Source organism: Microcebus murinus, chromosome 3 (genome assembly GCF_040939455.1).
Source record: "Microcebus murinus isolate Inina chromosome 3, M.murinus_Inina_mat1.0, whole genome shotgun sequence".
Classification (NCBI taxonomy): Eukaryota; Metazoa; Chordata; class Mammalia; order Primates; family Cheirogaleidae; genus Microcebus; species Microcebus murinus.
The window spans coordinates 57,444,657-57,472,464 of NC_134106.1; the positions used below are offsets into that span (position 1 = coordinate 57,444,657).

General features: G+C 42.0%; 1 protein-coding gene and 1 long non-coding RNA gene across 10 annotated transcripts in view; one reads left to right on the forward strand and one right to left on the reverse strand.

Moving 5' to 3' along the window:
* LOC105863270 (uncharacterized) lies at nt 1–8,751 on the forward strand. Its single transcript, XR_012918577.1, has 3 exons — nt 1–142; nt 453–739; nt 7,083–8,751. It is a non-coding gene; the product is annotated as an uncharacterized LOC105863270 (long non-coding RNA).
* Nucleotides 8,752–15,265: 6,514 nt separating this feature from the next.
* The window catches only part of AAK1 (AP2 associated kinase 1), a 175,156-nt gene continuing 162,613 nt past the window's right edge, over nt 15,266–27,808 (reverse strand). For all 9 annotated transcript variants that reach the window (XM_076000850.1, XM_012750099.3, XM_076000849.1 and 6 more), the window contains one exon: nt 15,266–22,239. In XM_076000850.1, coding sequence (XP_075856965.1) covers nt 21,110–22,239 — 1,130 coding nt within the window. In that variant the 3' untranslated portion in view covers nt 15,266–21,109. The remainder of the gene's footprint in view (nt 22,240–27,808) is intronic.

The following is a 27,808-nucleotide window of genomic DNA, read 5'->3' on the forward strand; positions in this document are numbered from 1 at the left end:
CGCAGGCGCAGGCTGTCTGGGAGCTCGGCGGGCAATGGGACTGGTGCACTCTACGGACTACAGACGGGGCTGCTGCGGATGAGCGCCGCGGGCTTTGCAACCATTGCCTACCCTCTGCGTCAGCCTGAACAGGGGAGGCGGGGTAGGATAAAGACCATGCTATGTTTGCTCAGGCGCCCCCATTGAGGCATGCTGCACCCCGAACGCATGCGCAGAGCTGTACTTTCCTTTTTTTTTTATGCTGGTTGAATGCTTAGCTAGCGCTGGTCCTCCGGTTAGAATGCTGTTCCCCCACCCGTAAATCTGCCCCGTGGGACCCTGTTCGCTCCCAGGCTCAGCTCAGTGACTGCCCCCAGAAACTCCCCGGAGCATCCCCTCTGTAGGGTTCTCGCCTTTCTCCTGCCGTTCTCCCACGTGGCTGATGTGGCCCTGTGTCTAATCCTTTCCTACAGGCTGTACTTGGGGGCTCGCCCGCCGCTTGGTCATCTTGGACCGTCCCGCACAGAAGACGCACCTAGTGCTCTGCTGCCCTTCTATGGATAAACATGAGTATTGACTGGTTTCCAGAGCAAACTACAAAAGCCCATTAACAACTCTTCCAGAACCTTGCTGCAGTGTTCTCTGGGACAGTTTTCTCTAGGACAGCGTTTGTTGGAGTGTGGACTGGGGGCAAGAAAAGCGTGAGATCACGTTAGATATGCAAATTCCCAGGCCCACCTTCGACTTAGAATCTCTGTAGGTGGGTACTAGTAATCTGTTTTAACAAGCCCTCCTGGTCATTCCAATGGCAGGCTAAAATTTGAGAACCACTGCTATGGAAGATAGACATAGAGAACTGGTCTGTAGAGTGGAAACCGCACACCTGTTGTTGAACAGGTTGAGGCCACACCCAGGATAACCCAGATAGTTTCTGTGGCCCAGAGACATATCTAAGAAGGTGGGTGGGGTTTCGGGCCTGCAGCTGGCCTGGGGCTGGACACAGGCTGTGCCTCCTCCCGAATGCAGTTTGCTTCCCAAGGCAGCGCCTTTGCTTTCCAACCACTGTCTCTTCACCCACTCATTCTAGATCTCAAGGCCGTCCAAGGCTCCCCCTTCCCCTCCCCCTCCCTCTTATTCTCTTCTGGACCCTAAACCAAGAATAACATGTGGCTTTTTCACCTAGGAACGGGCCCTGATTAGGGAGCGATCTTTCTTCTGTCTTCAGTTTCTCCCTCTTATGAATTCCTTCTCATAAGAAGAATCCTGCCTTGCCCCAAATCCTCTTCCATCCTCTCTTCCCTTCTGAGCCAAGTGGTTTAAAAGAGTTGTCTATAGTCTAAGTCTCTAGTTTTCACCTTCCACTGCTCAAACCACTGAAACCAGGCTTGCGTGTCCCACTGTTGCCAGAGCCTGCTGTAGTCAGACTGCCCACAACCTCTCTGTTGCCTTCTCTGTCCCAACCTTTCTTGACCTCTGAAACATTGAAGACTGAGGATCTCTCCCTCCCTTTAAATAATTTCGTTTCTTGGCATCCTGGGCACCACAGTGGCTGTTTTTCCTGCTACCTTCTGGTTGCTCCTCCTCAGTCTCCCTTGCACAGTTCTATCTGCCCACCACTTAATGTTGGTGCTTTTGGGACCTCATTCCAAGCCCTCTTCTCTTCCCTTTCGTTTGTGATAAATTGACAAATTTCATTCTAGGGAGTTTTATACAAGTTAGCATTTCTGTGAGCTGCCAGAATGTTTCTCTCTCTTACAAAAATTGGATTTAAAAAACTTTTTTTTTGGCCAGTTATTGGTCATTTACATTAAGTGAAAACAAAACAGATTAGAAACAGTTTTTTTTTTTTTTTTTTTTTTGAGACAGAGTCTCACTGTGTTGCCCCAGGGTAGAGTGCCGTGGCATCAGCCTAGCTCACAGCAACCTCACACTCCTGTGCTCAAGCGATCCTCCTGTCTCAGCCTCCCAAGTAGCTGGGACTACAGGCACATAGCACTACACCCAGCTAATTTTTTCCATTTTTAGTAGAGACAGGGTCTGGCTCTTCCTCAGGCTAGTCTTAAACTCCTGAGCTCAAGGGGTCCTCCTACCTCGGCCTCCCAGAGTGCTAAGATTACAGGCATGAGCCACCGTGGCTGGCCCATAGCACATTATCACAACTTGAAATTATGGGTCTGGGTATTGATTAATGATCCTTTCCCCTTTCCCCTGCTATACTCTAAGCTTTATAAGAGATGTGGCAGTCTCTTTAGTTTTGTATAAGTGCCTGTCACACAGTAGGTGCTCAAAAAGTATTTGTTGAGTGAATGAATAGAGTCACCTTAATCCTTTGTCAGATCTAATACATTCATTCAACCCTATGTGATGGTTGTGTGGAGAGCAGAAAGGGAAAGGGAGGAAGGAAAGTGTGGCCTGGTCCAGTTCACTCCTTACCTGGTGCTGTGTGAAGGCCAAGTGCAGCATTTTATGGAAAGGATTGTATCCAGGGGAATGTGAAACTAGGACAGCAGACAGACAAGCCAGTAGCAGAGGTGAAACAGCTTTGCCTTCTTTCCCAAATATACTAGAGGGAGGGAAACTCTATAGGAAAAAGAAAAACTACTACTAGAGATATCTGTAGCTCTATTCATACCCCCTTCTCTTTATCTGCACACACACATGCACATACATACGTAGATATACATGCATTCACAATGATAACTGATAGACAACTGATATTTTCCCTAATACCATTTTAGCAAAGATGTCAACTACATTTTAATTGTTGGCTAAGAAGATTATCAGACCATGTGACATGGACCAAAACGTCATTTACTCATATACCCATTCATTCATTCAATAGCTATTTATCAAGTACTTTCTCAGTGTAGGGCACTGTGCTTTGTATTGAAGATAAGGGCTCACAATGCTAGAGACCTTCCAATATCTATTTTCCCCTTCTTCCTCATTTGTGAACACTGATTTTATTCAGATATCAATTGAGTCCAATTAAAAAAACTCATTTCCCAGCCTCACTTGCAACTAGGGGGTGGCCTTATGTCCCAGTTCCAACCAATAAGACAGATGTGGAAGTCTGCCGGGATTGTCAGAAGGCTTTGCTTTCCTGCCCTAGGAGCTGACCATCCCTCCCTGCTTGGAGAGGTGTAGGAATGCTGGCAGTGTGGCAGCCATGCTTCAACCACGACACTCACCTGAGACAATGAGCCAGCAACTGCCAGCACCCAACCTCCTCCAGACTTCTTGTTGCATGAGAAAAAACCAATCTCAAATTTGCTTATGCCACTGTTTGACCAGGTTTTCTGTCACTCACAGATGATCAAAATCCTTGGTAGAGGGATATAAAGATGAATAAAACAATTCTTGGTCTCAGAGAGCTCCCAGAGAAGAGCCATAAATCAACAAAAGCACCAGGGAACAAAGTGCTACATGGGGCTCTGTAGGGGGCACACCAGTGGCAGCAGGAGAAGTGAGCCATGATTCTGGAGGCAAAGGAAGGCCTGGGGAAGGCTTCAGATAACAGGAAATTCTTCTGCTGAGTATTTAACTAAAAATGAAGGTTTAAGATGTTCCCAACAGGGATTTGAGCACTGGCATTAACTCCTATGGCCTCTCTAGACTATAAACACCGTGTGGGTATGCCATCTTTATGTTTTTCATTTTATTCCCAGTGCCTGGCATTTAAGAGGTGTTCAAGATATACTTGCTCAATTGAAACCTCTCTGAAGTTCCATAGAACTAATCACTTTCTAATATATATTTTATTTAATTATTATGCTAATTATTTGTCATCAGTTTCCCCCTTTAGAGTGTATGCCTGACAAGCGTAGGGATCTTTGTTTATATTGGTAACTGATTCATCTCATGTACCTAGAACAGTGCCTGGCATGCTGTAAGAGCTCCATTAAGTACTTGTTGAACAAACGTGGATAACAATACCTACTGAAAATTATTGGGTAGGCTAGAGAAAATGCATTTGAAGGGCCTTGGACTGAGCTTGTCACATAGGTAGCTATAATGATGCTGTTGCCTTATCCTCCTGTAAAACTTTGAGACCCATTCCTGACACATTTACAAGGAATGACATCTGAGGTCAGTAGACTAATCTATGTTGTTCCTGGAAATGAGACAGGTTTGAGCATTTCTGGAAGGCAGGTGTGGCAGGTCCAGCAGATAAATATTTGCCTGTGGCATTGTGAACTCTTCTGGAAAAGAATTTGTCCTGGTGAAGAAATCTTCTCCCATGGAAATGGTTAATATTCATAAGTTTGATCCAAGATCAGTGAGTCCTGCTGCTCAGACTGTCTTCTGGACCAACCGCCATGGACTCTGTCGCAGGCTCAGGGAGAGGGCTTGAAACTAAGGTGACACACAAAAGAAGGGCGTTGTTTTGGTGAAACAGCTAAGACTGTGTGAGCCCCCAAGTCCCAGGTCCTGCTACTTCATAGCCAGTGAAAGGAAAGGAGCATGTTGTATCCCAGTGCAACCAGTGGAGCATAATTAACCATTGATTGGATGTCAGGGCCTGAAACAGGCTGCAGCAGCCCCTATCTGGACAGAAGAAGCAGGAAGACATTATACCATGGGTGTCTGGCCTTGTTAAACAAAATTATGGGAAGCCATTGTTTTGGACTGAGCTCCTGCACTAGGCCCCAACAGACCAGACCAAACCAAATGGAGTCACTTGTGCTAAATGCCATGTAATCAAACTGAAACTTTAAGGAAGCAGAATGATCCCAAAACAGAGCAGTTTTTTCCTCTCCTGCAGAGAGGAGATTCTAGCATAATAAGGAAGTCCCCTCTGCCCTAACCCTTATAAAAAAGCACCCTGATGTTAACTAATCAGGTGGTTTTTTTCCTATTATTCTGTTTCTTTGTTCCCACCTTACAAAACCCACTGTTCTACTGTTTCCCAGTGGGAGTTGAGAACAAATTAAGTCCTAAAATTTGCTATGGTGACAGAATGAAATCAATGCCTAAAGTTTCAGTCAATCTCTCAAAATTGAGAGGTTGCCCAAAAGCAGGGAAATTGTTAAGTTTGGCCTAAAGATGCCTCCTTACATATTTTAAGTTGAGCCTATAGGTTTCTTCATACATAATGAATGGTAACCCAAAATGATGTGTAAACAGACTCTTGTAACAAATAGCAAGTCTCAGCCAATCACAGCAGCTGAACTTCAGTGAACCACCAGTGGCCAGCTGTATAAACCAGGTTCAAATAAGCCAAATGCCCAACTGTACCCATCCAGTTGTTTCTGTACCTTACATTTTCTGTAAGTCATGTTCCGTGTTCTATCTGTAATCTTATCCAACCATGTGACAGCCCTGAAGTCATTCTGAACCTATTCTGGTTCTGGGACTACCCAATTCTCAATGCTTCTTTGCACAAGTAAGCTCTATTGCTTAAAAGTTTTTCTTCTAACAGCCTTCTGGGCCTGATTTGGCCTCAGGCAGCAGAGAAGTTAAAGAAGTAAATAAGTAAACAGCAGAACGGAATCTGTTCCAAGCACGTGTGAACCCAGGAATCGCTGGAGAGAGTTATCAGTCATTGGAGTTTCCCCACAGAAGGTGGGAGCAGAGACAGAGAAATATGGTATTGTGACCCTATTTGTACTGAGAGGTTGGTGAAGTTCTCAAGAAACAAGTTAAACAGATGACAACAAAGATAATGCATTCTAATTATCACTCTAATTACATACAGCCCTCTCCACACTGCCTTTGGTTTATTGGTTGAGATAAAAAGAAATCCATTCCTTCCTTCTTAAATATCTAGAATAAACATTTTAAAAGCAAAATCCCTACTTTAATATTTTGCCAAATTGCTCTGCAAGCTTTGTAGCTCTGCTCCTGTCTCATACCTAATGACTTACACCAACAACCCCCAAAACCTTGGCTTCCTTTATTAAAACTGTACCTCTCCCATTTTACCTCCAAATCAGGGAGTCCTTAGATTTGAGGTCTAAGACAACACCTGAGAACACCTGGTCATTTGGGTTTGCTGTGTGTATGTAGCTGGAGGGCTGCTTAAGGCTATGCAGGTTGTGTCCTGCTTAACTTTAGGGGCCTTTCCACCTTCCTCCCACAGCAGAGGAGGCATTTCCTTGCCCAAAGCCAGAATCTCCATCTGTGCTCTCTACCTGCCCCAACCCCACCCCTGCTAACACAGGCTGCAATGTGAATCGTGCCCCATAGAGTTACACAGCATACTATGTGTATCAGGATGTGGACTGGGACTTCCCTGCTGTCTTGGAATTTTGGCTAAAGCCTCAAAATTAAGGAGATTGGATAAAAAGGGCTCTAACATTGTGGTTGGCTTCCTAAAAGATATTTTAAAAATGGTGACACCACAGACCAAACTGTCTAGGTTACATAAGACAGGCCAAGTGAGAATCATTCCTTAAGGCCCCTGGGTGGCTACCAGAAGAGGAATGTGAAGTCTCACTGTCTGGCTGCAGGCTTCCTGACTTGCACAAACTTTCGGGTCAGTCTCTCCAGTGCCTGGGTAAATGTGAGAAAAGTCCTTGGAATGTCCTCAGGAGATTGGCGGTGAAGTCTAAAAGTGGGAAGCCTGCCAAAGCAGCCCACAGATGTCACAGCAAAGAGAGAAGGAACAAGAAACCAGCTTGCACTCCTGACAGTCGATGGGACACGGATGTAAGAGTTTCTCATGGGCCAAGTGGGTGCCATAGAATCGAGCCAGGCTGAGCGGTTCTGTGTGATTCTGCTGATGGGTTTCAGGTTAGGAGGGGCCCCAGCAGTGTAAGGGGCCCCAGGTTGTTGAGTGGAATATTCTCCCACAGGCAGGAGGTAAGAGAAGCAGGTTGTAAGAGTTAGTTACAATAGAGGCCAATAAACTTTTCTGTAAAGGGCTAGAGAGTAAATATTTCAGTAGTTGCAACATGGTCTCTGTTGCAACTTCTCAACCCTGCCACACATAGCAAAAGCAGCCCTAAGCAATACATGAATGAGTGTGGCTGTGTTCCAATACAACTTTATTTATGAACACTAAAATTTGAATTTCATATAATATTTCACCAAATATTATTCTTTGGATTTTTTTTCAGCCATTAAAAAATGTAAAATCCATTCTTATCTGTGTCCCACAGGCCATAGTTTGTGGATCCATAAACTAAAGGATGCATCACCCTGACAGGAACAGTGCAAAAAGCCATATGCAACTCTAGCTGAGGGAGAGGATCGCTGCACCCTGATCCCAAGCCCCACCATCCCCCAGTCCCAACCTGCAGGAGCCAGGTGCAGGAGAAGGAGGCTGGCCCCTGCGCCCAGGCTGGGGAAAGGAGAGTAGCTCTGAGGAAGACTGAAGTTTTAAAGACTTGGTTACACTTTTTAATACTTGAAAACAAAGTAAGATGGAAAACAAGATAATTCTAATAGCTAAAAGTGACCAGAAAGCTATGGGATCTGCTAGAAATTTCAATAAGGAGTAAGGCAGGAAAATAAAAAAAAGACCATATTTAAGCCCCCTTGCTGACTCTATTCAAAATATTGGTTGCATATATTGTAACCATCTCCTTTATTAGCTGCTCCAAACTTATCCCTTCTTCATTTTTAGCAGATTTTATTTTACCAGGAAAAAGACTGAGGACTTGGTGGTAACAGTGGTAGGCATGGACTTTCCTTCTTTTTTTTGAGACAGAGTCTCACTCTCTTGCTGGGGCTAGAGTGCTATGGCATCAGCCTAGCTCACAGCAACCTCCAACTCCGGAGCTCAAGCAATCCTACTGCTTCAGCCTTCCCAGTAGCTGGGACTACAGGCATGTGCCATCATGGCTGGCTAATATTTTCTATATATATTTTTTAGTTGTCCAGCTAATTTCTTTCTATTTTTTTTTTTTTTTAGTAGAGACAGGGTCTCGCTCTTGCTCAGGCTGGTCGGGAACTCCTGAGCTCAAATGATCCGCCCAGCCTCGGCCTCCCAGAGTGCTAGGTTTACAGGCCTGAGCCACTGCGCCCAGCCGGATTTTCTGAATTGTCCCCACCCTGCCCAAACATATACACTTATCTGTTTCTATTGAAGGGATCCAGAAAATACCACTATAAACAATTCCCTCCCAACCCCCCTTATCTGCCTATAACAGAGGGATTTCATAACCAGGAAAGATTGACTCCTATCACTGGAGAGAAGTCAGCCCCAGGATAAGAAATTACCTAAACAGATATGCTCACAAAATGAGCATCTCTCCCATCTATTCTCCTAAAGGCCCATTTATCTTTCCTGAAAGTCATTTGTTTTTCCATGGTTGCCCTCTGCCCTCCCCTAATTAAGATCAAATTCCAACCACCTCCTTGAGTTGCACTTTTCTATGAATTGCTCTGTATGTACCTGAATTTAAAAGTCTGTCTTCTGGCCCCAGTTAACCGTAAGCGGGAGGAGGAAAGGTCTGCTCTTCCCAGCACAGCATTAATCTTTCTGCCTTCCTCCTGCAGCAGAAGAGGCATCTTCCTTGCCCAAAGCCAGAATCTTCACTGGTGCTCGCCACCTGCCCAACCCCCACCCCTGCCATCCCCCAGGGACTTTTTGCCCCATTTACTTATTGTTCTAAATAAACTTTCTATTTTAGAATATTTTTAGATTATTTTGTTTCTATATATCCCCTACCCAGTTTCCACTGTTGATATCTTCTTACTTTACCATGGGACATTTGCCACAGCTAGGAAACCAATGTTAACTAAACTCCACAGTTTATGTGAATTTTGTTACTTTTCTCCTCATGTTCTTTTTCTGCTGCAGGAACCGATCTGGGATACATTACATTTATCAGTCATGTCTCATAGTGTCTTCTGGTCAGTGACAGTTTCTCAGACTTGCCTTGTTTTTGATGACACAGTTTTGAGGAGTGCTGGTCAGGTATTTTGGACAGTGTCCCTCCATGGAGATTTGTCTGATGTTATTCTGTTGGTTAGAATGGGGTTATGAGTTTTAGGAAGACCACAGAGGTGAAGTGCCCTTCTCATTATATTGTATCAGAGGTATACACTATCAGTGTGTCTTATCACTGTTGATGTTGACCTTGTTCATCTGGCTAAAGTGGTGTCTGCCATGTTTTCCACTGTAAAGTTATTCCCTATTCCCTTTCTGCATTTTTTGTAATTAATTTTTTTGAGTTGGGGTCTATGTTGCCCTGGCAGGTCTCAAACTCTTGGGCTCAAGCAATCCTCCCACTTCAGCCTCCCAAGTAGCTGGGATTAAGGTATGCCCCACCACAGCTGCTCCCCCAACCCTTTCCAGCCATTACTTTTTGGAAGCACAGTCCACATTCAGGTGTGTGGAAATAAGCTCCACTTCCTTGGATGGGCGGAGGGTGGAATCTACATAAATTAATTGAAGTTCTGTGTGAGAGATTTGTTTTTTCCTCTCCTTATATTTATTCAATCATTTTTTATATCAGCATGGGCTCATGGATACTTATTTGTACTTTGTGTTATAATCTAATAATATGGTGTTCATTTTATTTTATTTGAGACAGAGTCTCACTTTGTTGCCCAGGCTAGAGTGAGTGCTGTGGCGTCAGCCTAGCTCACGGCAACCTCAATCTCCTGGGCTCAAGCGATCCTCCTGCCTCAGCTTCCTGAGTAGCTGGGACTACAGGCATGCGCCACCATGCCCGGCTAATTTTTTTTTTTTTGTATATATATATATATATTAGTTAGCCAATTAACTTCTTTCTATTTATAGTAGAGACGGGGTCTTGCTCTCACTCAGGCTGGTTTCGAACTCCTGACCTCGAGCAATCTGCCCGCCTCGGCCTCCCAGAGTGCTAGGATTATAGGCGTGAGCCACCACGCCCAGCCTGGTCTCTATTTTAGTGCTTCATTTGTTCTAGCTTTGCCCACTGGGATTTCTTTCAGGTTGACTCTTGTGTCTCTGTGACTTTTTTCTTTTAAAATGCTTCTTTTCTTTCTGGCATTATACTATAAGATACTCCTGGTTCATCTTGTATATTTCTGCTCTAGCCCTAGACTCAGCCATTTCCCTGTGGAGCCCTGGCACCTGTTATTAGAGGATGGCATTTACAAACCAGGAACTGAGTGCTTGGGCTGCTTGTTGTCCATGTACTTTTCATTATCTTATTCCTTCATCTTCCTCTGCTCCCTCTCTACAGATTGTTTCCCCTTAGCTGCCAAGCCTAGTAGTGTGGGCATCACATGTGTTCACATTTGCCCCATTAATCCTTCATCCACAGGAAAACTCCCCAGCTTTTCATTCTAGTAGGGTTGCATTTTATACGAATTTGAAAATGCTATGTTAGAGGTTAATAAAGTCAGAATTCCATGTGCAAAATATGAAATAAATGCAAATATTAAAAACCGTCAGAGAAAGCACAGTTTCAAAGCGGGGTGGGCTGAAGAAATTGTTATTACCATACAGTGGTGCCGTGATAACTGGTGACTCAAACAGAAATCCAGCTAACATGGTATCAGTTTCCTATTCCTGCTGTAACAGTTTACCATAAATGTAGTGGCTTAAAAACAACAGATTTTTTTTTTCTCTTACCAAACGGTGAGAGAGTTTGAAAGGTGAGAGTTTGAAATCATTTTCACTGGGCTAAAGTCAAGATGTTGTCAACACAGCCAGTTCCTTCTAGAGGTTCTCAGGGGAGAATCTATTATTTCTATATTTCCTTGTCTTTTTCAGCTTCCAGTGTCTACCTATATTCCTTGGCTTCCTCTAACTTCAAAGTGCACTCCTCTTTGCTTCAGTCGTCACATTGCTACCTTCTCTCTTATTTCTCCTCTGTCTCTCTCAAAGGACCCTTGCTGAGCCCACAAGGATAAACCAGAATAACTACCCGAGTCAAAATCCTTGATTTATCATATCTGCTAAGTCCCTTTTACCCTGTAAGGTGACATTCACAGGTTCTGTGGATTAGGACATGGGGGAGGGGGAGGCATTATTAAACCTACCACAGTGATTTTTTTTTTAAACATTAACTAATAGTATAGTGTGATTCTACTTTTATATCCTAAAAATGTCAGCTAAATATCTGTTAAATGACGTTATTAGTACAAGAATTGGAGGAAAAAATACATCCAAATCAATAATATTGGAATGCAAGTTAGATATAATAAAATATGGAGAAGGCTATTAATTTGAGAGAGAAGAAAGACCTTTTCAGAAAAAAAGCCCACCATATAATGTAAAAAAATGTCGGGCAAGGCTGGGTTGTGTTTTGCTAGAAGAATCAGTGCAGCTAAGGTGTGCCCTTAAATTACAGTAGCTCTGGCTGGTAAGGACACATCCTTCTTACTTTCAATTCATATTTGTAAGAAAAGCAGTCTTGAATTAAACAAATTTTGGGCCGGGCGCTGTGGCTCATGCCTGTAATCCTAGCTCTTGGGAGGCCGAGGCGGGCGGATTGCTCAAGGTCAGGAGTTCAAAACCAGCCTGAGCAAGAGCGAGACCCCGTCTCTACTATAAATAGAAAGAAATTAATTGGCCAACTGATATATATATAAAAAATTAGCCGGGCATGGTGGCGCATGCCTGTAGTCCCAGCTACTCGGGAGGCTGAGGCAGAAGGATCACTCGAGCCCAGGAGTTTGAGGTTGCTGTGAGCTAAGCTGACGCCACGGCACTCACTCTAGCCTGGACAACAAAGTGAGACTCTGTCTCAAAAAAAAAAAAAAACAAATTTTGGATCACACAAAGTCCTTGGTCCTTATATAAAGGGAACCACCCATCCTTCACCCCTGTGGACTCCTCAACCCACAGCAATCAGCCCAGACCACCTTCCCAAAATTTTTCTTGCTGAGATCATTAATAGCCTCCTGACAAATCAAAGAGCATCCTTCTTGTTGTGTTTGCTCTGTGGCTTTTAACACTACTGACCACTGCTTATTCTTGAAATTTTTTCCTCCCTTAGCTTTGGTGTCACCCTCCTGTTTCTCAGTTTCTTTCATGGCTTTTTTCCTGCACCCGTGTTCCAAAGGATGTTATAAGTAAGTGCTTCTCCTCACGCACTGCATTCTCCTTCATTGATCACATTTATGTGTGGGCATTCAACTACCATTCGCTGCTGCCTCTCCTCTAACAGCAGACAAAACTTCTCTCCTGATCCATACAGCTAATGGCCATCTAGACTTCACTTTAACAGCCCATCTGCAGGCACAGGACATTTTGAACCACTGTGGCTGTTTTATCCAATGTTTCTGAAAACATTTTAATTGGGCTAATACCAATATTGATGAATTTTCATCAAGAAACTATATTAAGCAACTCTATTAAGCCAATTTTCATTTTATTGTAATTTGTTTCATCAGGATCTAGTCTTTTTCTTTTTTGTTAAGACAATGTCTCAGGCTGTCACTCAGGCTAGAGTGCAGTGGCATCATCATTGCTCAGTGCAACCTCAAACTCCTAGGTTCAAGCAATCCTCTTGCCCCAGCCCCTAGAGTAGCTAGGACTATAGGCATGTGCCACCATGCCTGACTAATTTTTTTTTCTCTCTCTCTTTTTAGTTCAATATATTATAGGGGTACAAAGGTTTTAGGTTATATAGATCACTTTTGTAGTGCTGAGTCTCAGCTATAGGTGTGCCCATCACCCAAATAGTGTTCATTGTACCCATTAGGTAGGTTTTTGCAACTCCCCACCTTCCCCTCTCCCCTGGTTGTTTTCCACCGAGTTTTACTTCCCTCTCTACACATGTGCCCACCAGTTAGTTGCAATTTAATAGTGAGAACATGTGGTGTTTGTTTTTCCATTCTTGAGATACTTCACTTAGGAGAATGGCCCCCAGTTCCAACCAGATTGTTGCAAAAGGCATTAATTCATCTTTTTTATGGCTGAGTAGTACTCCATCTCTCTCTCTCTCTCTCTCTCTCTCTTTCTCTCTCTCACACACACACACACACACACACACTACATTTTATGAATCCACTCATGAATCGATGGGCACTTGGGTTGATTCCACATCTTTGCAATTGTGAATTGTGCTGCAATAAGTATTTGAGTGCAGGTGTCTTTTTGATGAAGTCTTCTTTTCCTTTGGGTAGACAGTGGGATTACTGGATCGAATGGTAGGCCTATTTTTAGTTCTTTGAGGAATCCCCATACTGTTTTCCATAAGGGTTTTACTAATTTGCAGTCCCACCAACAGTGTATAAGTGTTCCTTTCTCTCTGCATCCACGCCAGCATTTATTGTTTTTGGATTTTTTAATAAAAGTCATCCTAACTTGGGTAAAGTGATATCTCTGTTTTAATTTGCATTTCCCTGATGATTAATGATGTTAAGCATGTTTTCATGTTTATTGGCCATTTGTCTTTTTTCTTTTGAGAAGCTTCTGTTCATGTCTTTGCCCACTTTTTAACAGGGTTGTTTTTTTCTTGCTGATTTGCTTGAGTTCTTTGTAAATCCTGAATATTAGCTCTTTATTGGATGTGCAGCTTATGAATATTTTCTCCCATTCTGTAGGTGGTCTGTTTGCTCTGTGGATTGTTTTCTTAGCTGTGCAGAAGCTTTTTAGTGTTTTTTTTTTTTTGTTTTTTTTTTTTTGAGACAGAATCTCACTTTGTCACCCAGGCTAGAGTGAGTGCCGTGGCGTCAGCCTAGCTCACAGCAACCTCAATCTCCTGGGCCCAAGCAATCCTGCCGCCTCAGCCTCCCGAGTAGCTGGGACTACAGGCATGCACCACCATGCCGGGCTAATTTTTTCTATATGTATTAGTTGGCCAATTAATTTCTTTCTATTTATAGTAGAGACGGGGTCTCGCTCTTGCTCAGGCTGGTTTTGAACTCCTGACCTTGAGCCATCCGCCCGCCTCGGCCTCCCAGAGTGCTAGATTACAGGTTTGAGCCACCACGCCGGCCAGCTTTTTAGTTTAATCAAATCCCATTTATTAATTTTTGTTGTTGTCATGATTGCTATTGGGGTCTAAGTCATAAATTCTTTGCCTAGGCTGATATCTACAAGACTTTTTTCCTACATTTTCCTCCAGAATTCTTATGGTTCCAAGCCTTAAAGTCTTTTATCCATATTGAATTTTTCTATTGTTTTGTAGAGACAAGGTCTTGCTCTTGCTCAGGCTGGTCTCAAACTCTTGGTCTCAAGTGATCCTCCCACCTCAACCTCCAAAAGTGCTGGAAGCCACTGTGCCTGGCTAGGATCCAGTCTTTTATATATATATTTCGTAATGGAGGTTTATTTAGTCAATTTTTGATTTATTTAAAATTTTACCAATGATATCTTCTGCCACTGAGTTCTTTTATGGTCACTATGCTTACTAAACCCCAGAATTAGAGACCTGGGCTGCATTCTGAAGGGAATACTTAAGACTCCTTTGGGGCCTGTGGGCTAAGCTTATATAAGAGCAGGTTGAGGGATTCCTTCCACATAAGCTGACATGCTAAGCTAAGCCCTCTGGATTTTACTACTCCAATATTAGAAAAGATGAACTCAAGGAAAAATACATAAAAGGGAGGGGAAAAGCTTTGTCTCCAAATCTAGAGCAGGAGGCCGAAACTATCTGCTGATGGCTTTTTCCTGGGCCTCACCCTGATTCCTCCCACTTGGCTCTAGGTTAGGAAGCGATATAAGGACACTTCCTCCCTGGCTGGTCTCTTACCAAGCAGCCTCAGGGGCAAAAGTGAGTCACAAATGGGTGAATGCAAACGGAGTCCACCTGTGGGAGCTGGTGCTTCTAACTCCTGTGCTCCCTACATAAAAGGCAGGGCGCAGTCACCACAGGTGAGCCTTGTCCCACACCTTAGAAAGCTCCAGGGGAGTCTGTAGGGGTCCCGGAGAGCAGCTGCGGAGGGAGTCACAGGGAAGACTGACTGCACTTCTGATTAGTGCGTATTTGAAATAGGAAAAGCATAAGGACTTCACATTGTCGAACTAGGTAGGGTATATATTCAGATCTTAAATAAATTCTCAGAAAAAGTAGGCAACGTTGGCTTTACTCATGCATGTTATACCAGAATTCTCTGAATCCCTGATGTTCTTCAAGTAATACCTCAGTGAACTGGGCATATTATCAGTTTTCCCTGAATCATGACAAAGTCAAGCTCATTAAAGTTCAGTCACATATCACTGTTACTGTCTCAAATTTGGAGAGGAAATAGGCAGGCAGGCTCTCCCTCACAGTATTGATTTTTAAAATTCTTAGGTTCATTTTTCCTAAGACTTCTCTCTTTATGTTAATGCTGGTTTCTCTCTGGGAATATTAAAAGCATACTACTAGGCTTTGTACTAAGTGAAAGATGCCTACGGATCCCTTCAGTCCTAGGAAGATCTGAGTTAAGAAAGAACACCAAGCATAAATCACTTAATTAGGTCCATTTTAATAAAGGGTATAGGAGTTTACAACTCAAACAATTCATAAAAACTATCAAGATACATAAGATAAATCACACCAAGAGTGCAATAACATAAATCCAATGGTCTGTAAATAAGAGGTATTGCAAAAAACGTTAAGATTGACTTTATGTGTTTTCCTCTCCTTTATCTTGTTCACAGCCCTTAAGATTGTGTGCACATTAATGTTTTCTGAGGCCCAATGACCTGGATACTCTTGATGGCTGGGCAGACCTCCTCATTCAGTCAACTCCAAGTAGCCCGCAGAGGGAGTCCACCTCTTCTCCATGGAATGGTCATGGTCCTTGGCCTTTATTTGGTTTCTACTCCCTAAGAAATGATGTCAAATGTTCCCTCAGTCAAAATAACATTCTTGCAGGCCTTGTGGTGTTCTGGTCACTACTGCTCTCCCAATGCCACACATGAGCCCTTAGGACGAGCCATACTGAGTTTCACCCTTGGGGAACTGGGCTAAAGCAATGGCCGATTTTCCCCACCTTTATCGAGAACAATTCCAGCCCTAACTTTGAGAGTTTTTGGCAAAGGGAACCAAATTTACTCATGCCAGATACCTCCGGTCACTCCTCAGTATTCTTTGGATGCCTTTGTTAGGAGGGCTTGAAAAAACATCACAGAAGAAAGCATGAGGATGCGTGAGTGCGCACACACAGACACAAACACGCACACTCCATTCACACTCCTCAAACAGGAATCTCTGGTAGACTCAGAGAATACAACTGATTTGCCATTTCAGAGTGAAAAGGCTACACTGTCTCCCCTCAGCCTCGATGTCTTAACCTATCTGACATAGGTAAAAACCATTTCTGCAATTCTTTGCCCAAAGGAATCAAACCGATTCCTTTAACATGTATGTACATTTCTATAACAATGCAACCCAGGTAACATTGAATTGACTTCAAGAACATTGTTACTATGCTATAAATTTAAAACTGGGTCACACATACTTGGAGACTGCTGGGAGATAGCTCAGACTAAATTTACAGAATTATAGGTTATAGGAATACTGTACTAAGCCATGAGTGGTTAACATGTCGCCATTTTGCCAGCTATTCTGGAGTCCCTTCACACATAAACTTGCCCCTGCATTCTAGGGCACTGTGGGCTTGTGTAGGATCAAGGCGGAGAGCTGCCTCTAGGTTTTGTCTCCACCCATAAAGGCTGGGGTCCTGCCAACCTTCCTTCAAGTCTGTAAGAAATAGGGAGGGTAAGCCATTTCATTCTTATTTGGTGAGATTGTCACAGGCTGGGCCAAAACTAAAGAAGAAACTGTTGACAGCAACAAGGGAGGCAAATAAAAGTTAACATGACCATTCAACTGTACTTTCATCATCCACTTATCGGTATGGTCAAAATAGAGGAATGTCAAGTGAGGAAATGAAGTGGGAACAGGAACAAGGGAGGTGAGCCAGGAAGACTCCCAGGGATAGAATAGAAATAATTATCAACCAGATACTACTTTTTATTTTCAAGCATTTTGAAACTCTTCTTTTCCTTTAGTGAAGTTTTCCGTATCAAGTTTGCAAGTGTTCCAGCAGTTGAAAAAAATAAAAAACAATAAACAAAACCACGACATCAACAAGTATTAGTTGACAAAGATAATGGAAAAACTAACAATTTAAATTAGGTGATTCCATTTAAAACCTTCCAAGTTTACTCCTTTAGGCAGGATTGGAGGGTTAGAGCTCAGGGGTGGTGTGAATATTAATAAAGTATTCCTACTTTCTTAGAGGCTCTGGATATGTACCTCTGCAGCTCTTCTATGTACCTTGCATCAAGATAATTTGGGTTCCAAATTTCTCAGGTAAAATTGCATCCATGTGACCAGCAGCCATTTCGGAGCTGACTGGTATGTTTTCTACAATTTTAATTCCAAAGACACAGCAGAGAATAACATTTTTCTTTATTAAAGGGAACCAAATGAGTCCATTTTAAGTTGTATCTTTCCTGCTAGAAAGGAACTGGATCTCACCCTCCTCTAATTTCCTATGTGATATACTGCATACATATTATCTGATCTATGCTTCATTTTTCTTTATGGAAGCAAATACAGAATTTCTACTGTCAGGTCATTCTGGTAATTATACTTAAATCTGCTTTCATTATGCATTAGTGAAATGTCCACCAAGTAGTTGGAAACACTGATGTACACATATTCTAAAACCTACTAAATAATGGGCCAATAAGATATCAGTATCTTTTTTGAAAGTATACAAAGAGATCTTGGTTGCCAGATGAAACTCAGACACAACATGGGCCTGTAAACACATACACACCAGCCTATGCATGAGATTTTCAACTTTTCTGTAAGTGGGCCCCAAATGAAACAGGGTTATGACCTAGACTTCCTTAGGTCCTTCCCAGCATCTGCTTCAGCATCAAATTTTGTTCATTCCATTTTTAATCTAACCAAGGATTTGGAACTAAAGGGCTGTATGTGAGGCCAAGAAACTGATACATTAAATATTTTTCACCACACATAAGATAACTCAGTAGTGACTGTAAGTCAATTAATATGGGTTTTTAAAGAGTCCATCAGTGTATGTTGTGGCTCAAAGCTTTGTCTAACTTTAATCTGGCTCATTGCTTTCCACTGAAATGAAAGGTCACAAGCTCCTGTATTCTCTATCAAATGTGTAAAGCAAATAACACGTAACACAAACTAAAACAAGAAAGCGCAGTATTTTGTTGACTAAACACAGTCATGTGCTGCATAAAGATGTTTCAGTCAATGATGGACTCCATACAGCACAGTGGTCCCATAAGATTATAATACCGGATTCTAAGTGTACTTTTTCTATGTTTAGATATACAAATACTTACCATTGTGTTCCAATTGCCTACCGTATTCAGTACAGTAACATGCTATACAGGTTTGTAGCCTAGGAGCAATAGTCTATATCATATAGCCTAGGTGTGTAGTAGGATATACCATCTAGGATTGTGTAAGTACTATGATGTTTGCACACTGACAAAATCGCCTGACAAAGCAGTATTCAAAACATATCCCCATCATTAAGCAACATATAACTGTATTTTCTTTTTCTCTTTCATGTTAACTTGTTGCAGTACAGTTGCTGGAAGCATGCATTGCTACCAATTCATAGCACCCCAGGCACTCCTGAATCTCCTTAAAAGGAAATTTTCCCAATTTTCAGAACCAGGATGACCTCTGGCAAGAACATTTTATCTTTAAATGATGTATTTACCCCATAAATCTAAAGACAAACAGTAGATAGGGAATAAAACCTTATTATACTATAAGTCTGCAGAATTCACCAGTTATTAACTAATATTTAATGTAATCCATAAGTGAAAATATTTTCATCACTGAGTAAGAAAAAAATAAAACTCATTTGCATGTGTTTAAATTCATTACCCTATTCAAAAAGGTATGTGGAGTCTCCTCATGTCTCCAGTGAGAATTAAAAAAAGGTTACAAGCCCATGCTTGACAAAGTATTCAACTGCATAATAAAATTACCATGATTTTTTTCTTATTTTAAAAACTCATCTGAAACATTAAAACCACCATGATTTTATTCTGATTTGTACTTTGATAATTAAAATAGTCACTTGATTAGGATAATCAAATAATCAAATAGGAAAAACCTTGTGCAGGGCTGATATAGAAGTAATACTGAATGTTTGGATGAGTGAATTAGAACCTCCCACTTTTAAGAATTTCTAATTTGGGGTGAGAACACTCTGAATATTCCAAGCCTCTCCTCTTAGCTCATGCTTCTGAGGGTTTCCCTTGATAATAAGGGAAGAGTCTGTGGCACAAAGTTCCATGTGCATTTAGCCAGAATTATTAATTCAACTAGAAAGACAATTTTATATCCACAGTTACACAGAAAAATCAGAAATGATAATTAGGAGAAGGCAAACTCTTAGAACAAACACTTATCATCCACCAAAGTCAAAGACACAGATTTCTAGTACAGTTGAGACCTCAGCTGGAAAATCAATGCTGGTAACCCCGACACAGAGCCAATTATCTTTAATCCTGACATTTGAAGTAAGTTCAGATTAACCAAAAAGGAAAAAAGTGTTAAAAGGTAGCTGTTCTTACTTTACTGTCAAGATCCCTGAACTTTAAAGAATATCACAGCTAATCAATTTCAATAGAATTTGGCATTTAGGCTTGATTCTTGGATGAATTTCCGATAATTCTTAAATCGTTAACCTGGTTTGGTAACAACCCTGTGAACCTCTCCAGCTAATGGGGAAATCACCAACATGTACTAGCAGTGGCAGGATGCTTTCAAGTTGAAACCTGCAGCAGCAGCTCTTTCCATTAAGTTGAACTTCCTCAGCAGAGGTCTTCCCATTCTAATGTGGGTTTTATTTTAAGGCACTAATAATGAAGGGTATGGAAAAAGCTAGGGATATGTCTTTCCTGGAATAAAAGACATTTTCAAAAACAAAAGTCAGTCACTCATCTGGCCTACTTCAACATGTGAACAGGACCGAGAATTTAAAAGCTTTCTTGCCTAGCCGATTCAGCTCCTTTCCATTCTCCCAAACTTAACGTCTATGTCTCAGATTTATATTCCCTCAAGAGGCAATAGAGAAAGATGGCAAGGACTTAGGGGAAAAACAAACAACAACAACAAAAAAAACCAAGCAAACCTAGTTAGTGGCCTAGTCTTGTGATCCACGAATTCCATAATAATGGCACTGAGTGCACATACCCAGTGGCTGGAACTGTAACAAGGTGTTCTTTTTTACTGTTGTGAGGGAAAAATGTATAAGGATAATTAATTTTTTACAACTGGGCAAATGGAATTCATTAATAGCAAAGAGCAAATTCTAGAGAAAAAAAATCCACTCTGAAACCTCAGTTCCATCAGGATCTCCCTATACCTTCCAATGAATTCAGTTTTGCCATGAGAAGAAAATTAAATAAATAAAAACAGGATTCAAGCCAGGTGAGCAAATGCCAGTGAATGAGTGATCTAACTGCAGGGGTTGGCTTGGCGGGGCAAGATCTACCTAAAGGAGAAATGTTTCCTGTGCGCGTTCACACACACACTCGCACATGCATACCCATACCTGTGCACTCATACTAATTTAAAAAGCGTGGATGTGGGGAAGGCCCTGCCGACATGATTAGGCATGAGCACAGTTATTCCATCTGCAACTATTTCTACATAGGAAAGGATCTGAGCACATCACGATCCACAGACACACGCTTGCATGCACAAGGGCCAGCCTGGCTTGCACACAGACTCAAACAGATCCAGAGACTCCTTCTAGAGCTGTGGGCTCTACAGGAATGATTAGTAGCTGCAGGATTATACTTCCTCTTGATAGGCAGGATTTTTATCTTGCTCTTCTTTCCAGAAATCTCCCCTTTCCAAGAGTACTAAAGCAAGCCCTGGAGGGACTAATCTTGATTCTTCAATGGGTATGACTTAGAACAAGAGCTTACAGGAATTAAAACTAGCAGTAACATGGCCCCTTTGGGGTTGGGGTGAAGTATTTCTGGATTAAAATAGTTTTGGGGCCAAAAAAAGCAGAGTTCTGGGTGGAGGTGGAAGACTCCCACGAAGGAGATGGAAATGTCTGAAAATCCATAAATCAACATAAACAAAAGAAATGAACATAACTTAAAGGGGCTTCAACTAAGTATCACTGCAACTGAGTTTGCGGACTGAAGAAGTTCTGCTCTGATGTAGGGAATTAAAAGATAATTGATAATATTTCTTCTTGGAAAGGCTCAGCTGGGAGTGATGTGGTTGGTGGGCACTGAGGACGGGGGAGACAGAGGCTTAAGGCTCAGGTATTACTCCTAAGGTTTCTGCTTGCCTGACTTTGAAGGGAAGGGCGCTAACGCAAAAGGATCAGCAGCTGGCAGCTCCGTAGTCCTGGAGGAAAGGGGCGTGATGGAAACAGAGCCAGCTATTGACTGCTTGTTGGTTTGTGAAACAATTTTGTAGGCAGCAATGGGCTGGGCTTCTGGACTTGGCTCATCTTCGGGGCTATAGTGACGGGAATATTTGGATAAGGACTGGGGGCGGAATGGTTTGCCAGCCACCGGGCCTGAGACACCTTCTTTCTGGGGCTGAGGTCCTTTGTTTCTGTCATTAGGATGGCCCCCAGGTTCCAGGGAGGATCCCCTGGGAGAGAGGCTGTCAAGATGGTCTGCTGCTTGTACAGAATGGGAGGGGAGGTTAGACTGTTGCATAAAACCAGCCACAGAATACTGAGCTCGGACAGAGGTGTACACAGCTCTCTCAAGGCCTGAGAGCAAAGGGACGTCACCTGTCTGACTCAGGAGACTAGCCTGTGCAGGCAACTCCTGGGAGGTGCTCTGGACAACTGTTAACTCCTCCATGCTTTTCTTCTTAGTAAAAGGAGCTCTCAAAAACACATCTGCCTCCTCTGGCTGGGAAGAAGCCACACTGCCCTTGGAGACAAACGGGGCTTTGGAGAAAATGTCCATGTCATCAGTTGGAAGCCTTGAGCTCCTGAAGGGGGCTGTGGCAAAAACATCTGGCTCACTGAGACCATCATTGGCTGGTTGTGTGAGGGCTTGGAACTGGTTGTTTCTTCCACTTTGCACTGTCTTTGCTTGCTCGGTAGAGACTTCTGGCTGAGTGAATGGAATGGCTCCTCCCAGCTTCCCTTGGGGTGGCCTGCAGCTCTCATCTTCTTCTTCGGACTCCATAAGGAGAGGTCGAGACCCACTGCAGTCCAGCATGTCCCCCTCGAGGTCAGTCCCTTCCTCTTCGCTGCTGTGGAACGAGCTGTTGCTTGAAGGGCCATCTCTGGCCAAGTAGTCGGATTCTAAGTTGTTCTGAGTCTTTGCACCAGGTACTCTGGAGGGGTCTGGATACAGGGGAAGGCCTTTAACACCCGTCGATTCTTTAAAGTGCTGTACAGTTATTACAGGACAGGGATTGGACTCTCTCTGGAGACCTAGAAAAGCATAAAATGCAGAATTAATGTGTAGGTCGGTTCAACTCCTTTTTGGAACATTTAATGGTCAACCCGCGGCAGAAACATTGTAGGGACCAAATAATAGATGTTGAAAATGGAAAAGGAAAAACAGAAAAAATAAAAGTCAGGCAAGGAAACTGCACACAAACTGGAACACAACCAATCACTGTCTCACATTTTGGAACATGATAGGCACAAGGTACAGGAAAGGAGATGAAGATGTTAGGCACACAGACATTCAGCACAACTACGCGATGCTCCTACTCGCGGAGCCAGGCACGGACACCTGCTCTACCTGGCACTGGCTCGTAATGGAATGAAAACAAACCCAGTCACTCATCTCCACATATATACCATGGCAGTTTTGGATTACGTAGAAACACTGTCTGGGATGATTCAATTCAGATATCGTGCATGTGGTCATGTGCTCCACATGCAGAGGGTCAAACTCTCTGAAAAGAAGCAGAACGTGGCTGCTTGAGAAATGCAAGTTGACCAATGATTTACATCACAAGCACTAATCAAAGAGCACAAGAGTGCCCAAAATACAAATACTGAAGGTACTTTCTAAGGGGAGAATACAGAATCAAAAATCATGTTAAGTAAGTCACCTTCAGCTGGAGTTGCCCTGGAATTTTGTTTTCAGTCTTCTAAGTTAGTAAAGATCTCCTCTGCTTAAATGAATCTGTCATAAAGTTCTTTAAGCAGAAGGAGTAAAATGCATGGGTAATTACAGAAGAATTAGCTAACTCCAATACACTAGTCTATTTCTATCTAGGTAGAGGTGCCTCGGGGTGCTCTGGCTTTTAAAATCAAATAGACAATTATCAGAATGCAAGAGAGCTTACCTTCCAAGAAATATTAGCAGGTTAGAAGTATGTCATTGGGCACATGTTAGCAAGAGGGCAGGAAAAAGGCATATGTAACTAAGCAAGAAGAATCCAGAGAAAGGGTGGTTGGGGGTAAGGGTATCATTTCACCATGGGCTCAATAAAAAAATACCACTGGAGTTTCCCAACCCACCAGGATAAGAATATTAGGTACAATGATTTGGAGCCATAGATGACTCAGAACCTCTGTACGGATCAATCATCCCCTTCCCACATTGACCCTCTCCCCTCCTGTGCAAACCATTGGCTAGTAGAAATGTCTGCTAAAAATTATCCCCTGCTAAAGTTTCTGCTTGAATTAAACACACAGACCACGGCAGCAGAGGCATCAAAATCAGTTTATTGGGAAATCAGTCACTTAGAGACATTACATTGTAAAGAGAATGTAGAGAGAGGTCTGAACATTGTATAAGATACTATACAAAAATACTATGTTTCTCTGAATTCTATAACTTTTTAGTAGTGCTTCTTTTCAAACAGTTCTGACCTTAAATATTATTTGCACAAACAAACAAAAATGGTTTTTCCCCCATTTTTACTTCCTTTTCTAATAGTTTGAACGTATTCAGTGAATGCCAAATTAGAACACTAAGTTAAATTCTGTACTGGTGCCAAATGGCCTTCTGTATAGTATTTGAAGAATATGACTTTGAGGAGAATAAATTTTTCCTTGCATTACAACATCAATATGTGCAGCTACCTGGTAATACAAAAGCATTAGTCAGCTGACAGGAAATAAATTGAACTTCTCCCTTGTCATATATGTGGAAAGACATAATCCTAATTTCTCAGGCAAGTAGAATTAGATCTATCTCAGTGATACCAAGATGATTATCTCTGGGAGGAAATTCAAATGAAAGGGGGGCAAAGAAGTTTTCCAAAGTAAAATTTGAGGTGCAAAAGGTCCCCAAAACTCCTTGAGCTACCTTCCTCTCATAGTATCAGGTTGGACAAAGTTTCCAGTTGCCAAAACTAAAGCATAACTTCTCACCTTCCAAAACTACCCTGAAAATTGATGTATTTAAGCTGGTTCTGCAGGACAGCAAAATATTTCTTAGGGAAAAATGGAAAACTTAAGTCAATGACTAACTCTGGCATCATAGAGGTCAGTAATTGGAATGAACACTAGTTTGATTGGAGTCAGTGTTTTTTTGGAAATTTAACTTGAATTTGGTCAAAACAATTGTTGCAGAGACCAACAAAAAACAGCTATGTATTGAACCAGGGGCATTCTGGATGCCTGCAGTGCTAGTTTACATTTTGAGAACCGTGAGGTACCAAGGGTGTGTGTGTGCGCCCTCACCCAGAGTTGGACAGGACAGAAGAACATGTCTAACCCATCAAAACTATTTCTGTCAAAAAGTGAGTCTGTGGTCAATAACCCATTTGGACGACCTTCCAACGTAGAGCATATTCTGTGCCCTTCATGGTGAGTAATGGGAACATCATACTTAAAATTCCAACAACTTTTAATTATTCACAAAAACAGTCATAAAAACACCATAACATCTAGTTTGAAGGAAAAACTAGTCTCCTGTCTTTCAAAACAAGGACCAAATCTATTTCCTCTCTTATTTCAACAGCGTCAATCGGCTTTATAGGACTGGAAAAGTACATTTAAAGGATTCTTCTGAGAAGGCCACGTCTCTCAACTTTTCCATTCTTTTTGTAGGAGGTGCAGTGTGACTAAGGCAGAAAGTAACTGCCCTTTGCATCTCTCCAGGAATGACACTCTCAAGGGCAAAGAAATGCCAGAGAATATGGGGGAAGCCCTGATATCCACATTCCCTTAGGGAATCCTGGTGGTGGCAGTATAAGAAACAAGGTGGTCAAGAGAAAGAGAAATTCCAAATAACCATAAACAGAAGGTAGATTAAATCTTGTTGGCAGTGAAAGGTCTTTTTTTGGAATATGTGAATGTGTTCTTACAGGGAAAACATGTGTTTTCAGGGTAAACAGTCCTTGTATATAAAGATAGCCTTATACCCACAGGAAAACACATTTGAAGCAGTCTGCCTACCAGCAATGTAGAATTTATTCCAATTTAACCTCGTGCCTTGGCCCAGTTCCTTTGGTACCCGATGGCATGTCACAGCAGATAACCTGTGTCCACAGAGCTTAGTAAACACAGTCTGTTGTGCCTCAGGAGCTTAAGCCCAGAGCCTGGCCTCATGGTATGCACAAAGGTCTGATCATGGAGTCTACGGTAGGGTTTTATTATAATTCCCTCAAACCGGGTCATGCCTCTTTTTATTTTGGTTTAAGCCCATTAAATTAAGCAAGAAGTCAAAACACTTCTTTTTCTTGCTGTGATGTAGGCCTGTGTGCCTGGTCAAGCATACTTTGATACTTCCACTAAGGGCAATTCCGTATTAGTCTATTTTGAGGCTCCATATTATGCGCATTTCAGTAAGGACTCACACGCTGCAGGGAATGGGAAAGGAGTCCCAAAAAAGTACCTGATGACTTGGCAACTATCTTCACTAGCTCCTCATTAACTTCCAAAGCAACCATAAGTGCTGTATCATTTGGGATGGGTTTACCCAGAAATTTTACCTAATTGACACAGTGAAGGTCATCAGAGTATTCTCTAAAGAATCAAAATCTGAAGACTTAAATTTCAGGCTAGATATTCCTTAATGAAATAGATCGTGCACAACCAAAATTTTTGGCTTTTCCCCATACCATAAACTGAAATAGCAATTACAGGGAGTAATGAAGACATAATTCTTGCCAAAAACTGAAAATGAAGACTTGGAGTATTGAGAGGGCTTCTCATATAGTTAGTGACTAGGACACCAAATATCCCTTCACAACAACTTTGGAAATGCAGCACCAACTGAAATTTAAGTCTTGGAACCGAATCAGCGAATCAAGAGATGTATACCAAACTAATCATTACCATGACCTTTTGGCTTAGATGATAAAATGATGCACTCGGTTCTGCCATCTGTTGAGTGGCTGCATTAAAATCCACACCTGGGAAATAAGGGACGTGATGGGTGCCAATGCTGGCCAGTGATGCTGTGCTGTGCCTCTCAGACCAATGAGGCAATTAAATGAGAGATTTCTCACTGGGCATAAAATTGTTCTTGCCAACATAAAATGTTTAATTAAACTGGCCTGGGTATATTGAAGATTAAATAAGAGGAAGGAAGCTGCAAATCTGTGCTTCATTTTATAACCCCGTGTCTGGTCCTATCGAATGCAGGCTCGCAGGAGTTTTATTCTACTTGGCTGCAGGGCATTTATTCTCTGAGGGTAGCCAGGACTCATTAAAATGTCCACGGTATGTCTCTCACATGCATCCACACTTTCTTGTGCACTGGTACTTATTGTCACTCAACAGTGTGTTTTAGTCCTTTCTGCAAAAATGAGTTTTCAGGTCAGGAAAACAGCAGCTATTTTAACGTATTTAGACCTCTAAACAGCATGATCCCATTTGAACAGATAAAAGTCTTTATTCCCCTATAGGTTTACATAAGAAATTTCTTTACAGACTTGTTTTTTATACAATGCTTACGTAGCAATGTTCAAATTTCACATTTTTACTGCATAAGATAGCTTCATGTACATCTGTTTGCTTTGTCTTGTCGGGGAGGACAGGTTAAAGACCTATGGTAAATATATATCCACATGACAGAGGGGTGTGCAACAAGGCAGAGCAGATAACTCAGAGGAAAAGAGTTAAATGCAAGTACACTACATCAAAGTGGGAACCAAGAAAGCGTCTTCCATTCTAGCAACTACCACCATTTGGTAACTTCTTGCATAAGTTAGGATTACCCAAGGAGCCTCCCTCCCCATCATAGTGACAGGAAACCTAAGAAAAGCAAAATAGTATCAGATTATTTGAAACAGTGGCCATCTGGGATTCATTCTGATTCAAGAAACCCAAACACAACCAACTTTAGGAACATCAATAGTGTGGAAAAGGAAAAGGCTAACTTTGTGTTGGTAAAATCATAGTCTCTAGAGAGGGATAGAAGATAAATTTGCAATATCTGGAGTATTTCAGTAAAGATTCTATTCTAAATATTTATGTAATAGTTTTTCTGTTCTGCCAGATAGCCTCTAATTTGCATAATTTGGTACATTGGGCAATCCTGTCATTTTTATCCCAAAACTCCAAGTTAGTGGCTATGGGAGGCTAATAATCTTACAGACTGAGAAGGTTAAGGACTCTGGGAGACTACAGAAAAACCTCATTATGGGAGATTTTATTTTGGCCCGAAATATCTAAAGCATGTATTTATTCAGTTGAATGCAGATCCCTCTTTATCTCTGGGTGGTCATTTCCATGGCATCGCTCAAGGCAGAATTGTTCCTGACCTGGGAAAGGCTATGTTGGTTTGAATCAAAATGATCAATGATATGTCAGGTAAGGAGGAAATAAGTTTTCAAAACAAAACAAAATTAATATTACATCTTGAGAAAATAGCTTCTTTTCTTGGTTTTGTTTTCCTGTAAGTATTAGCAATCCAAGTTCTATAATTCTAATTCAGGAAGAGCCAAGTCCAATATCAACAGACACTGAAAAAAGTGACAATCTCTTTCAGAGGTATTTTAAAATCTGTATCTATCAATTTTCCAAATCATACTAAAACCCAGGGAATCATAGAGGTTCCCTTATCCAGAATATTAAAGAAATTAAGACT